The sequence below is a fragment of the Vidua chalybeata genome, chromosome 11 (assembly GCF_026979565.1).
Source record: "Vidua chalybeata isolate OUT-0048 chromosome 11, bVidCha1 merged haplotype, whole genome shotgun sequence".
Lineage (NCBI taxonomy): Eukaryota > Metazoa > Chordata > Aves > Passeriformes > Viduidae > Vidua > Vidua chalybeata.
The window spans coordinates 19,947,621-19,961,548 of NC_071540.1; the positions used below are offsets into that span (position 1 = coordinate 19,947,621).

The 13,928-nt window shown below is 56.8% G+C and overlaps 2 protein-coding genes across 4 annotated transcripts in view; one reads left to right on the forward strand and one right to left on the reverse strand.

Moving 5' to 3' along the window:
- Nucleotides 1-897: 897 nt before the first annotated feature.
- Nucleotides 898-5,710, reverse strand: CIDEC (cell death inducing DFFA like effector c). The gene is made up of 6 exons (XM_053952784.1): nt 5,623-5,710; nt 4,971-5,042; nt 4,707-4,848; nt 4,471-4,620; nt 2,680-2,864; nt 898-1,297 (listed from the first exon to the last, which is right to left on the reverse strand). The coding sequence occupies exons 2-6, from the start codon at nt 5,018-5,020 to the stop codon at nt 1,105-1,107; spliced, it is 720 nt and encodes a 239-aa protein (XP_053808759.1). The 5' UTR covers nt 5,021-5,042; nt 5,623-5,710; the 3' UTR covers nt 898-1,104.
- Nucleotides 5,711-6,000: 290 nt separating this feature from the next.
- Nucleotides 6,001-13,928, forward strand: part of ZC3H18 (zinc finger CCCH-type containing 18) — a 46,940-nt gene continuing 39,012 nt past the window's right edge. For 2 of the 3 annotated variants that reach the window (XM_053952414.1, XM_053952417.1), the window contains exons 1-2: nt 7,829-7,940; nt 13,210-13,805. In XM_053952414.1, coding sequence (XP_053808389.1) covers nt 13,224-13,805 — 582 coding nt within the window. In that variant the 5' untranslated portion in view covers nt 7,829-7,940; nt 13,210-13,223. Of the gene's footprint in view, nt 6,071-7,828; nt 7,941-13,209; nt 13,806-13,928 lie in introns of those variants that run through there. The other variant, XM_053952416.1, reaches the window with a different exon arrangement.

A 13,928-nucleotide genomic window follows, 5' to 3' on the forward strand; every position in this document is an offset into this window, starting at 1 on the left:
GAGGTCACACGTCTGTGCCACGGGGCAAAGTCGCTGCTCGCAGATGGGGCTCAGCTGGTGCTGATGGCTCCTAATTATCTAGCTAATTAAGCTTGGGGTGGGGCTCAGCTCTCTGCCGCAGGAGCAGCTCCAGACCGTGCCGTGGGTGCCCAGGTGAGTGTGGCTCAGGTCAGGTGTCCCCCACGGCGTGACAGGGGAGGGTGGCCCTGAGGACCCCCGGAGCATGGCTTCTCACCTCCCCACAGCTCATCCCAGTGTTCCCAGTCCAGCACAGGCGGGCAGTTCCCCTCTCTGGCAGGGCTGGTGCTTCAGGATCTTCCTGGGGACGCTCGAGGACAGTCCCCAAGGGCCAGGCCACTGGAGCCCAGTGCCCCCAGCTCTGTTGGTCTCCCAGCTGGTATCCCTGGAGCTGCCAGGCACTCGGGATGCCCCTGGACCTGGCCAGGGCAGCACCAGCAGTTGTGCAAGGCTGGGGTGGGCACAGTGCCCCTGCCCAGGGCTGCCAACAGGGCTGGGGACCCCAGGGACCAAAACAACCCCCCCCCCCCCGTGTCCCTCTGTGCCAGTCAGGGGCACAAGGAGCAGGGGGATCTTTCATCCCTTTAAAGGGAGCAAGGACAGGCGTGGTGCCAGCTGCCACAGGCCAGGGGCTTTGGGGTTTGCCCCAGCACTGCTTTGTGGGTGGCTGCAGTGCCAGGGGAGCCTCACTCTGTGCCAGGGGGTGGGAGCCAGGCTCTGGTGCCAGGGAGGAGGAGGATGAAGGCAGCAGCTCCCCTGGGGAAGCGCTTGCGACAGGGCCCCTCCTCGCCCCTCTTACACCACCAGCTCGGGGTGCCAAGCAGTGCAAGGGCCGCGTGTCCTGGCTGTCCCCCCAGCAAAGATGACACAAGACGCAGCTGACTTCAGGAGAACTTTACTTAAATAAATATATTTACAGAGCAGCAGCTATTCCAGAGCAGATCCGTCCACACTCAGCCAGCAGAGTGCAGGGAGAGGCTGTGCCAGGCAGCGTTGGCAGCCTCTGCCCAGGCATTGACCTAGCGGGGTGCTGGGACCCCCGAGGGTTGGGGGCACAGCGGAGGGGACAGGCCAGGCCAGCCAGCCTCACTGCGACATCTTCTTGTAGGGCAGGGCGGGGATGCCACAGGGCAGGAGGTTCTGAAGGGGCAGCGGGCCCTTCTCCTCTTCCTTCTGCTCCTCCTCGGTGGCATCCAGGAGCTGCTGCATGTAGCACGAGGTGCCCAGCAGGACGTGGCCCGTGGCCTGCATGGTGAGCAGTGCCCAGCGCAGGGCTTCCCTGGGCAGGGAGGAAGGGGTCAGCGTGCCCTGGGGGGGGGGAGGGCTGGACAAATTCCTCCCAAACCCCTAAATTCCCCAAAATCCCCCTAAATTCCCCCAAACCCCTCAAATTCCCCCCTAAATTACCCAAATTCCCCCTCAAATTCCCCCTCAAATCCCCCCAAATCCCCTCTAAATTCCCCAAAATCCCCCACAAATCCCCCCAAACCCCCTCAAATTCCCCCCTAAATTCCCCAAAATCCCCCTCAAATCCCCCCAAACCTCCACAAATCCCCCCAAACCCCCTCAAATCCTCCCCTAAATTCCCCAAAATCCCCCTCAAATCCCCCCAAACCTCCACAAATCCCCCCAAACCCCCTCAAATCCTCCCCTAAATTCCCCAAAATCACCCTCAAATCCCCCCAAACCTCCACAAATCCCCCCAAACCCCCTCAAATTCCCCAAAATCCCCCTCAAATCCCCCCAAACCCCCTCAAATTCCCCAAAATCCCCCACAAATCCCCCCAAACCCCCTCAAATTCCCCCCTAAATTCCCCAAAATCCCCCTCAAATCCCCCCAAACCCCCTCAAATTCCCCCCTAAATTCCCCAAAATCCCCCTCAAATCCCCCCAAACCTCCACAAATCCCCCCAAACCCCCTCAAATCCCCCCAAACCCCCTCAAATTCCCCAAAATCCCCCACAAATCCCCCCAAACCCCCTCAAATCCTCCCCTAAATTCCCCAAAATCACCCTCAAATCCCCCCAAACCTCCACAAATCCCCCCAAACCTCCACAAATCCCCCCAAACCCCCTCAAATTCCCCAAAATCCCCCTCAAATCCCCCCAAACCCCCTCAAATTCCCAAAAATCCCCCACAAATCCCCCCAAACCCCCTCAAATTCCCCCCTAAATTCCCCAAAATCCCCCTCAAATCCCCCCAAACCCCCTCAAATTCCCCCCTAAATTCCCCAAAATCCCCCTCAAATCCCCCCAAACCTCCACAAATCCCCCCAAACCCCCTCAAATCCCCCCAAACCCCCTCAAATTCCCCAAAATCCCCCTCAAATCCCCCCAAACCCCCTCAAATTCCCCCCTAAATTCCCCAAAATCCCCCTCAAATCCCCCCAAACCTCCACAAATCCCCCCAAACCCCCTCAAATCCCCCCAAACCCCCTCAAATTCCCCAAAATCCCCCTCAAATCCCCCCAAACCCCCTCAAATTCCCCCCTAAATTCCCAAAAATCCCCCTCAAATCCCCCCAAACCCCCTCAAATTCCCCCCTAAATTCCCCAAAATCCCCCTCAAATCCCCCCAAACCCCCCCCTAAATTCCCTAAAATCCCCCCAAGCCCCCCCCAAGACTCCCTGTCCCCCGGAGTGTCCCCAGCCCCCTCGCTCACTTCAGCAGGCGCCGGGCGCCGTGGCAGCGCAGGTCGTAGGACATGCTGTAGGTGCCATACAGGGTGGCTTTGACGTTGAGGCAGCCCAGGTCCTTCGGGTGGGTCTTGTACAGGTCGAAGGTGACGCAGGCGACGTCGATCCTGCGCGGGGGCTTGCGGGACAGGCTCACCTGGTAGCCACGTGTCTAGGGAAGAGCGGCGCGGTGGGCACCGGCTGCGCCCCCAGCCCCCCGAGCCCACCCCCAGCGGGGGACACAGGGGACAAAGCAGCCTCTCAGGGGGTCAGTTCTGAATGGGTTTGTCACCCGTGGGGTCAGTTCTGGGGTGAGTTTGGGGTTTGTCACCCGTGGGGTCAGTTCTGGGGTGAATTTGGGGTTTGTCACCCGTGGGGTCAGTTCTGAATGGGCTTGGGGTTTGTCACCCACGGGGTCAGTCCTGAGGTGAATTTGGGGTTTGTCACCCGTGGGGTCAGTTCTGGGGTGAATTTGGGGTTTGTCACCCGTGGGGTCAGTTCTGAATGGGCTTGGGGTTTGTCACCCCATGGGGTCAGTCCTGAGGTGAGTTTGGGGTTTGTCACCCGTGGGGTCAGTTCTGGGGTGAGTTTGGGGTTTGTCACCCGTGGGGTCAGTTCTGGGGTGAGTTTGTCACCCGCGGGGTCAGTTCTGAATGGGCTTGGGGTTTGTCACTCACTCATGGGGTCAGTCCTGAGATGAGTTTGGGGTTTGTCACTCATGGGGTCAGTTCTGAATGGGCTTGGGGTTTGTCACCCATGGGGTCAGTCCTGAGGTGGGTTTGGGGTTTGTCACCCGTGGGGTCAGTCCTGAGGTGAGTTTGGGGTTTGTCACCCATGGGATCAGTCCTGAGGTGAGTTTGGGGTTTGTCACCCACGGGGTCAGTTGTGGGGTGAGTTTGGGGTTTGTCATTCATGGGGTCAGTTCTGAATGGGTTTGTCACCCATGGGGTCAGCCCTGAGGTGAGTTTGGGGTTTGTCACCCCTGGGGTCAGTTCTGAATGCACTTGGGGTTTGTCACCCCATGGGGTCAGTCCTGAGGTGAGTTTGGGGTTTGTCACCCGTGGGGTCAGTTCTGGGGTGAGTTTGGGGTTTGTCACCTGTGGGGTCAGTTCTGGGGTGAGTTTGTCACCCGCGGGGTCAGTTCTGAATGGGCTTGGGGTTTGTCACTCACTCATGGGGTCAGCCCTGAGATGAGTTTGGGGTTTGTCACTCATGGGGTCAGTTCTGAGGTGAATTTGGGGTTTGTCACCCATGGGGTCAGTTCTGGGGTGAGTTTGGGGTTTGTCACCCATGGGGTCAGTTCTGAATGGGCTTGGGGTTTGTCACTCACTCATGGGGTCAGCCCTGAGGTGAGTTTGGGGTTTGTCATCTGTGGGGTCAGTCCTGAGGTGAGTTTGGGGTTTGTCACCTGTGGGGTCAATTCTGAGGTGAATTTGGGGTTTGTCACTCATGGGGTCAGTCCTGAGGTGAGTTTGGGGTTTGTCATTCATGGGGTCAGTCCTGAGGTGAGTTTGGGGTTTGTCACCCATGGGGTCAGTCCTGAGGTGAGTTTGGGGTTTGTCACCCATGGGGTCAGTCCTGAGGTGATTTTGTGATTTGTCACCCATGAGGTCAGTCCTGAGGTGGGTTTGGGGTTTGTCACCCACGGGGTCAGTCGTGGGGTGAGTTTGGGGTTTGTCATTCATCGGGTCAGTTCTGAGGTGGGTTTGTCACCCATGGGGTCAGTTCTGAGGTGGGTTTGGGGCCCATCAGCTGGACCCCCGCAGGGGTCCCCTCACCTTGGGGGCAGTCCAGCTCTGCCCCTTGCTCAGGGCCATCAGGGCCGTGCCCTCCTCCAGGCTGCGGAAGAAGGCCTCGGTCTCCACCGCCGTGCCGTCCTCGTCCAGCACCAGCGCGATGGGCGCGGGCAGGGCCAGGGCGCTCTGAGCCTGCGGAGGGGCCGGGGGTCAGCAGGGCCCACACAGACAGACAGACAGACAGACAGACGGACGGACAGGCGGGCGGGCACACAGACCTGGCGCAGCAGCTCGGCGAGGCTCGGGGCCGTGACTCCCTTGCGCAGGCTGCGGTCCCAGTTGCACACGCGGTAGGGCCGGGGCCGCGGGGCCGGGCCCGCCAGCAGCTGCTGGGTCATGGAGGCGCTGGCCGAGACACATCTGGGGAGGGGGGCGCGGGGATCGGGGTGTTCGGGGAGCCCGGCACAACCCCCCTGGCAGTGCCAGCGCCCAGGGAGGGCTCTGTGGGGGGATGTCCCCCGTGCTGGGGACAGGGCACTTACCTGGACACGGGGGCAGCCAGGCGCTGGCTCAGGGATTTGGCGTAATCCATCACGCGAGGAGCTCGGGGCAGCCTGCGGGGAGGAAGGACAGCGTCCCCGTCAGCTCAAGAGCTGCTCCCACCCGCGTCCAAATCTGCTCCAGGGGATCTGCTCCAGGCTCCCGTCTGCTGCAGATCTCCGCCAGCGACACAAGTGAGCCTGAGCTCTGCCACCGCTGCCTTTACAGGGGCTGGTCCTGCCCTTTGGCCAGGGCCAGGCCAGCGCTGGCCGCCCGGCCAGAGTCCCCTGCCAGCGCGGCTCTTGCGCAAAGGGACACGCGGGAAACTGAGTCAGCGCTGGGGCAAAGGTGAGACACCAGCCCCGGAGAGGGCAACCGGGCACCCACGGGAGCACCCCCAGCCCTGCTGATCCAAGCCAGGAGCCCCATGGTGGGGAGGGGGGGTCCAGTGGAGCTTCCCCATCGCCTCACCCGCAGGGAACACCGGCTCTCCTCCGTGTGCCTCACCTGCCCTTATGTACCTGTCACGGAGGCTCCTCCCCCGCCCCTCCTGCCCGGCCCGCCCCAATGGGGTCTGCAGCGCTGTCCTGGCTGAGGAGGGGCTGGGCCGGCTGACGGGGGGATCCCATCGCTCCGCAGACATCCCAAACCCACCTGGGGGGCGCGTTCCTGCCCCGGGTGTCCCTGCCAGAGCTCCCTTCCACCCTGAAACACTCCCCGATCCCCGCGCTCGGCCGCGGCCTGGGCACACCTGGGCACACCTGGGCGCACCTTGCACCTGCCCGCCCCTCGGCGCGCCCCCGTGTCCGCCCGTGCGCGCACACCTGCGCGCTCCGTCCGCGCCGTGCGCGGCCCCTTTAAGAGGGGGGGGGGGAAGCGGAGCGCGCGCTCCCCCGCCCCGCCGCCGCCGGCGGGGGCCCGTCGCGCGCGGATGACGTCACGCCATGGCCGCCCTGCGCCGCCGCGAGTAGAGGCCGCTCCGCCGCCCCGTCCCGCGCTGCCGCCGCCGCCCCCGCCGGCCCCCGCCGGCCCCCGCCGCCCGCCGGCCCGCCCCCGCCGCGCCCCGCACCGCGCCGGGCCCCCGCCGCCCCTCCCGACGCCGGTGAGCCGCCGCCCGCGCCGCCGCGGCCTAGCGCCGGGGAGGGGGGGGCGGGCCCGGGCCCGGCGGGAGTGGGGGGGGGAAAGCGCGGGGCGGGGGCGGCACCGGAGAGGGGGGGACAGCGGCACCGCCGGGGAGCGGCCCGGGAAGGGCGGCGGGGAGAGGAGGGGAGCGGCCGGCGGTGCTCCGAAGGGGTCGGGGGGGACGCGGGAGGCCGGAGGGCGCTCGGGGCCGGGAGAGCGCGGAAATGAATGAATTCTCCCGTTTGTTCGGGGCGGGGAACGGGGAGGGGGCGGCCCCGGCTTCGGGGGGAGCCGGAGGCCTTGGGGGGGGGGTCGGGGACAGAGCGCAGGGGTGCGGGTGGCTCTGACCGTCCCCCCTCGGCAGGCAGTGGGAACAGGGAGAGCGGCAGCAGCCGCGGGCACGGCAGGAGAGGCTCGGAGGTGAGGGGGCACAAACTGCGGGGCCCGGCAGCGGCGGCACCGCGGGACAGCCCGGGCTGGCCTTCGGGTCTGGCACCTGCGGGGGCGGCTCGGAGTGGGATTGGGGTGCATCACCTGCGGGGTCAGTTCTGAATGGGATTGGGGTGCATCACCTGTGGGGTCAGCTCTGAATGGGATTGGGGTGCATCACCTGTGGGGTCAGCTCTGAATGGGATTGGGGTGCATCACCTGCGGGGTCAGTTCTGAATGGGATTGGGGTGCATCACCTGCAGGGTCAGCTCTGGAGTGGTTTTGGGGTCCATCACCTGCAGGGTCAGCTCTGATTGGGATTGGGGTGCATCACCTGCAGGGTCAGTTCTGAATGGGATTGGGGTGCATCACCTGCAGGGTCAGCTCTGATTGGGATTGGGGTGCATCACCTGCAGGGTCAGCTCTGATTGGGATTGGGGTGCATCACCTGCAGGGTCAGCTCTAGGCTGGGTTTGGGGTCCATCACCTGTGGGGTCAGTTCTGGGGTGGGTTTGGGGTCCATCAGCTGCGGGGTCAGCTCTCAGGTGGGTTTGGGGTCCATCACCTGCAGGGTCAGCTCTGGGCTGGGTTTGGGGTCCATCACCTGTGGGGTCAGCTCTGAATGGGATTGGGGTGCATCATCTGCAGGGTCAGTTCTAGGGTGGGTTTGGGGTGCATCCCCTGTGGGGTCAGTTCTGGGGTGCGTTTGGGGTTTGTCACTCACGGGGTCAGTCCTGGGGTAGTTTTGGGGTCTGTCACCTGCAGGGTCAGCTCTAGGCTGGATTTGGGGTCTATCACCTGTGGGGTCAGTTCTGGGGTGAGTTTGGGGTCCATCAGCTGTGGGGTCAGCTCTGGGGTGGGTTTGGGGTCTGTCACCTGCAGGGTCAGCTCTGGGCTGGGTTTGGGGTCCATCAGCTGCAGGGTCAGCTCTCAGGTGGGTTTGGGGTCTGTCACCTGCAGGGTCAGCTCTCAGGTGGGTTTGGGGTCTGTCACCTGCAGGGTCAGCTCTCAGGTGGGTTTGGGGTCTGTCACCTGCAGGGTCAGCTCTCAGGTGGGTTTGGGGTCTGTCACCTGCAGGGTCAGCTCTCAGGTGGGTTTGGGGTCTGTCACCTGCAGGGTCAGCTCTGGGCTGGGTTTGGGGTCTGTCACCTGCAGGGTCAGCTCTGGGCTGGGTTTGGGGTCTGTCACCTGCAGGGTCAGCTCTCAGGTGGGTTTGGGGTCCATCACCTGCAGGGTCAGCTCTGGGGTGAGTCTCCTCAGAGCTGCAGCAAGGACAGCACCTCCAGGGTGTGAATTCTTTCTTCCCAAGGTTTGCCTGGATTCAGGGAAAGGCTCCCAGTTTACCAGGACAGCTCTTTGCCAAACTGCTGATCCAAAATCAGTCTTTTGAGTGGGATTATCCCAAATCCTGCTGGAGCCAGGTATGACCCTGCTGCTTGTCTCTTCCTGAGGCCCTGAGAACTCACACCCAGCATTTGCTGGGGGAGAGCTGCAGGAAAAATCAGCTGTGCTGGGAAAACAGACTGCAGCTGCTTTTCCCTTCAGGTCCCCACCACAAATCCATGGGGAACATTCCCCATTGGAGCTCTCTGAGCTCTGCTCAGCTCCTGGAAATGCCTCTCAGCACCAGACTGACCCCACGGGGCAGCTGGGTTTGGGGCATTAAAGGATGCCCTGAGAGCTGCTGAGTTCCCTGGGCATCCTGCACCTCAGAGCTCCCTAAGGATGGCAGAGGAATGAGGATTTGGGTTAATTAACCCTGTTAGCAGCTGGAATTGCAGTCAGGCCAGGGCTGCACACGGGTTCATCCTCTCAGTGTTCTGTGCTTCCCCTCTCCTGGATCCTGAGGAATTGATTTCCTGCTGTCACTGCTCTTCCATGCTTTCCCCTGTGTTGCTTCCTGCCCTTGGTTTTGCTTTGCCTCTGCTTTTGCAGTTCTTTGTTCCCTGAATCTTTGTGTGCTGCCCTCCTCTCCTCACCTGTCCTGTCAGCACTGTTCCCTCTCCTCAGCTCCCTCGTGGTTCCTGCCTGCTCTTGCACCCTGCTCCAGAACTTTGCTGCTCTGCTTTCACCCCTGCATTTCATGGCTCTGATTCACAGCAGCTCTTTGGCTTTTAGGAAGTGGATTTTATCCTTTCATCCCAAAGATTTCAGCCCAAAGGGAAAAGCTCCCTCTCTTTTTTTTTTCCCTTCCCATGTGTCCTGTGACCTCCCCCAGGGCTGCCAGGGGGACAGAAATGGGGAATGCACTTGGTTCTTCATATCCATGAAAATTTGTAGGATTTTAAGGCTCTGCCCAGCTCCAGGTTTTTGTAGGAACTCAGTTCCTGCCTGGAATCTCTTCCCTTTTAATTGTGCACCTTTTGGTGCTGTTCAGTTAATAACAGAGAATAAATTGGGCCTGATTTTACAAAAGGAGCTGCTGGGTTAAAATTCCTGCTCTGACTCCTCTGGCCTTGTGAAAATCAAGTGACAAAGGTGTGAGGTTCAGGGTATTATTTAAAAGTATCCTGGCCAGGTGGAAGAGGGGTTTTAAAAGCAACTTAAGTAGCAAAGGGCTTTTCTCTCCCTGCCCTTAGTGCTGTGCCAAGGCTGCTTAATCCCAGTGCTTTAAGTTAAAAAATCTTGGATGTCATTAAGCTTTGATAAAAATATCTTCTACAGGAAGTGAAGAAGGTGAATTTAAATTTCTGTAGCATCTCCACAAATTTCTCCTCCCCTTTTTAGGGGGGGAAATGTGTCATTTTGAATGTTTCTAAGGAGGCTGGGAGGCTTTAGGAGGAGCAAATTGGCTCCTTCCTGGTGCATCCAGGCACGGTGAGGATGGCCAGGCAGGAGGAGCACCTCTGTCCCACCTTGTGCAAGCCATGGGACTCTGATCAATTCAGGAGCAGTCCATCATTCATTCCCTAATTTGAGATATTGCAGAGCCCAGGCTGTGAAACTTCCAGGTCACTGATGTGCTGTGGGACTAAAAGCTCCTCATTCCTGGGAAGTTCTGCTGCCACATCCTCAATTTCTTCCCTCAGAAGCTGTGATCTGCTTTGAAGAGGCTCTCAGCTCACTGAGGCATGCCCAAGTCATTCCAAAAGCAAGGAAAGACCCTTTTTTTTTTTTTTTTTGCCTGAAAATGCCCCTTATTTATTTCATTTACTCTCCATGGCAAGGCTGGCCCAGCTCATTTAGCCTGGAGAGGTTTGGGAGCCTGGCTGGAATTCCCAGTGCCCTGTGCTGCCCCAAGCTGCCTCAGACACTCAGGAAAGGAATATTTGACACACTTTGAGCAAAAGGAGCTGCTTTTGGAACAGAAATAGTTGTGCAGCTGGGACCAAAGGCAGCTTTGCCTGAATTTTCAAGATTTTTAAAGATAAAAGGCTGCTCAGTGAGAGGCATTAATACATCCCTGCCTCTTGCCTGAGCTGCAAGTCAAACAAGCTTATCTGGGGCTTAGGAGAGTTAATTTTTTGCTTTTATGACTGGTTTTGAACTAGGAAGGAACTGGCTTAGTTTTAAGGCACAAAAAAAGGCCAAGTTTATGATGAGGGAGGGATGAAACCTGGGGGTTTCTGCTCTGCCACGTCTGTCACTGCTCTTTGATTTAAAATACTTCCAAGGAGTAAATTTTTCTCAGTTTTTGTGATTTTTGTCTTTATGTTTCCCTAAAGGGCAGCAGAAAGTAATTTAAAAAACCCCAAATGTACAAAAATCCGAAAACCCCTAAAAAATCCTTTCAAGATTTCAGAGATTTGGGATAAATCATGATTTTCACATTAAGAAGACCTCTCCAGAAAAACCTCTCACAATTGCAGAGATTTGGGATAAATTGTGATTTGCAGTTTAAAAGCTATCTCAAAAAAAAAAACCCAAAAAAAATTCGTAGAATTCCAAAGATTTGGAATAAATTGATTTGCAGATTATTTTAAGACAACACTTAAAACTGGAATTAAACTTGCTGTCCTGTTCCATCATCAGGCAGTTTTCCTTTTCATTTCCTTTTAATTTCCAACTCCCAATTTTTTTTTCCTTGCTGCTGATTTTACCTTTGGACATCTGGGCTTTGTTTTGGGACATTTCCATGCAGGGTAAGATTGCTGCCAAAATCTGCTTTGTTGGTTTTGGGGAATCTTGGAGCAACAGCCCAATCCCTGAATCCAAGGAAATACACCCCAAAAAAAACCCTCCCTGCCTGGATTTTGTGAACCCTTCTCACTTGGGCCATCATTTATTGTGTTTCTTATCATTTCTGCTGATGGAAATTAATAGGAAATTATTACAACTACTGGATGCTCTGGATTTTATAAAAGCTGCTGTGCAGGTCAGTGTTTTGTATTTCAGTGTTTTATATTCCTCACCATCAGAACATATTTGTTTCCTCCCATCCTTCTAAAGGTCTCCATGTCAAACACAAAAAGCCATTTGCTTCACTTAAATACCTTTTTTTTTTTTTTTAATTATTTTTTTGGTGCTGCGTATTTGCAAGAGAACAGAAAACAAATTTCCTGAGTCCACGTGCCCCTGGCAGATTTGATATTTCTGGTGGCCTCCTCGGGCTGACCTTTGTGTTCACACAAAGTCACTTCTCAGGCACTTGGGCAATTAAAATCCCCACTCTGAATTGAAATCCCACTCTTGGAGCCAGTAATGATTTGTGCAGGAATTTATGAGCTCAGCATCAGGTTTGATGTGCTCAATAAGGAGATCATTTGCTTCAGCTCCATCCTGGGGCACTGCTCAGAGCTGCTGTCACCAGGAGGCAACAACTTCTGGTTTTTCATTTGGGTTTGACCTTGTCAGGGAAATCAGAACCTTGCTGGTGAGCCAGAACCAACTTCAGTGTGCAGAGGAAGAAGAGGAGCTGGGAGGGAGCTCAAAATGTGGATTTTCTGCTGCTCTGGGCCCTGCTGATGTTGAGATCATCTCGTGTTGATCAATTAACTGATAGCAGCAGGGCTCTGAGGGCTTGGGGAGAGCACAGTCAGTCCTAAAATACAGCTTAAGGTCCTTCTGGGAGTGGTTTGAATTTATTTTCTGGTTTTAACTCCTCTGCAGACCTCCCATAGTATAAGGAGCAGCATTTTCTGGAGTTGATCTTGGGAGTTTGCAGCAAATTCTGTTCATTACCAAAAGATTTTGGGGGTTCAGGTGCTGGGAAGGCTCGATTTGCTTTTCTTGGGGCAGTGTTTGGTGTGTCTGTGGGGTTTTTTGATGGGAAATCACCTTTCCTGTGCAAAACCAGTTGGACAAACAGGGAAAAGTGTCAGGAAAAGGTGAAATAACAGCTTAATAAAAGATTAGTAAACTCTGATTTCGTGATGGGTGTGTTTCAAGGAGCAACCAGAGTCTGACATGGGTAGCATTTCTGCTCCAAGGGTTTTAAAAATAACAGGTGGAACTCTGCTCATTTATGCCATGGTTTTGTGGCAGCACTAAATGAACCTGCAGGGAACAGCTGGAGTAAAACATGGGACACATTAAAATGAAGATGATTTGTAATTCTGTGGCTTTTTTTAAGGGTATTTAGAGCTTTTGTGTGGATGTCACCCAGTCAGCTCAGCCAGTTCCATGTCAGGCATTTCTATAATTTATGGGATTTTTGTTTCTGGAGTAAAAGAAATTAATGTATGGCCCAGTTTTTTTTTTCCCTGCTTTGCACCCTGCCCTTTTCTGTTGAGTTTATTGGCTTTATTATCAACAGATATGGGATTTTGAACTTCCACCAAGCACATGTTTAGACATCTTCTAGGAAGGTCTCTGTGCAGGCAGCTGGATCTGCTGCTTTGAAGGGATTTTGGGCTCTTTACTGAGGGTTCTGCCCCCTCAGGTGAGACCCCACCTGTCCCAGCCCTGTCCCAGCCCAGGGAGGAGCTGGAGCTGCTGCAGAGATCCAGAGGCTCCAGGAGGAGCAGAGGATGGAGCAGCTCTGCTGGGAGGAAAGGCTGGCACAGCTGGTATTCCTCACCTGGGCAGGAGAAGCTGTGGCCTTCCAGGACCTGAAAGAGCTGCAGGAAAGATGGAGAAGGACTTTGGACATGGGATGGGGGGACAGGACACAGGGGATGGCCTCAGGCTGAAGGAGTGCAGGGATAAGTGGGATATTGGGAAGGAATTGTTCCCTGTGAGGGTGCTGAGGCCCTGGCACAGGGTGCCCAGAGCAGCTGTGGCTGCTCCTGGATCCTGGCAGTGCCCAAGGCCAGGCTGGATGGGGCTTGGAGCAGCCTGGGACAGTGGAAGGTGTCCCTGCCATGGCAGGGGTGGGATGGGATCTTTATGATCCCTTCCAGCCCAGACCAGTCTGGAGCTCTATGAAATTCCAACCTCAAGCTCTGTCATTGTCTGTGAAGGGCAGCACACTCCAGTCTGGGACAATATTGGAATCAGTTCTTTGTGCAGTTTAAACTCTGAATTTCCCTCTTGAAGGATCTATGGGAAGCTGTATTCCTGAATTTATGGCATCCCAGAATGGTCTGGGTTGGCAGGGACCTTAAAGCTCCCCTCCCTCCAACCCCCTGCCACGGGCAGGGACACCCCTCACTGGGTTGGGTCCCTCAGGGCCCCATCCAGCCTGGCTTTCCAGGAGGTCCAAGAACCTTTCTTTAGGAAGCAAAGCACGGGAGAATGAGTCCCTGAGGGTGAGGCTTCCCTGCTTGCCCAGTTTGCTGCCCATAACCAGAGCTGTTCTCTGCCCTGCAGACTCTCGGGGACTGATGGACGTTTCCGACAGCCCGGAGCGAAACCCCTGCTCTCCTGAGGAAGAGGACCAGCAGCTTTCTGATGAGGAGGTCCTGAAGGAGAGCGGCTCAGAGCGGGAACTCGATGGGGAGGGTGGCCAGGGGAGCCTCCTGGGCGAGGAGGAGGAGGCAGGCAGGGCCCTGAGCCGGGCAGAGGAGGAGAACCACTCTGACGAGGAGGATCGGCTGAGCGAGGCCAAGTCGCAGGAATCCGACACCAACGAGCAGAGCGTGGAGCTGAAGAGCCCCCGGCCCCACAAGGGGGAGGAGGAAGACAGGACAAACGACCTGGAAGTGTCCTCTGTCACCAGGGAGCTGGATGAGCACGAGCTGGACTATGATGAGGAGGTTCCCGAGGAACCCAGTGCTGCTGCTGCAGAGGAGGACGGGGAGAAAGCTGCTGGGGAGGATGATGAGGAAGAGGAGAAAGGAGATGATGCCCCTGAGGATGAGAAGAAATCCAGCAGCAAAAGTGATGATGAGAAGAATGGGCAGGACCCCCTCAAGGAGAAGAAGAAAGAAGAGGATGATGGGGAAATTGATGATGGAGAAATTGATGTAAGTAGGAGGTGGGCAGAGCTGGTTGCTTCTCACACTGCAATTCCTTCCTTCTCCTGGTGGGAATATCCACATCCCTGGTGTGCAGGGAACCCTTTTCCCTGGAGGTAAGGCCAGAGCATG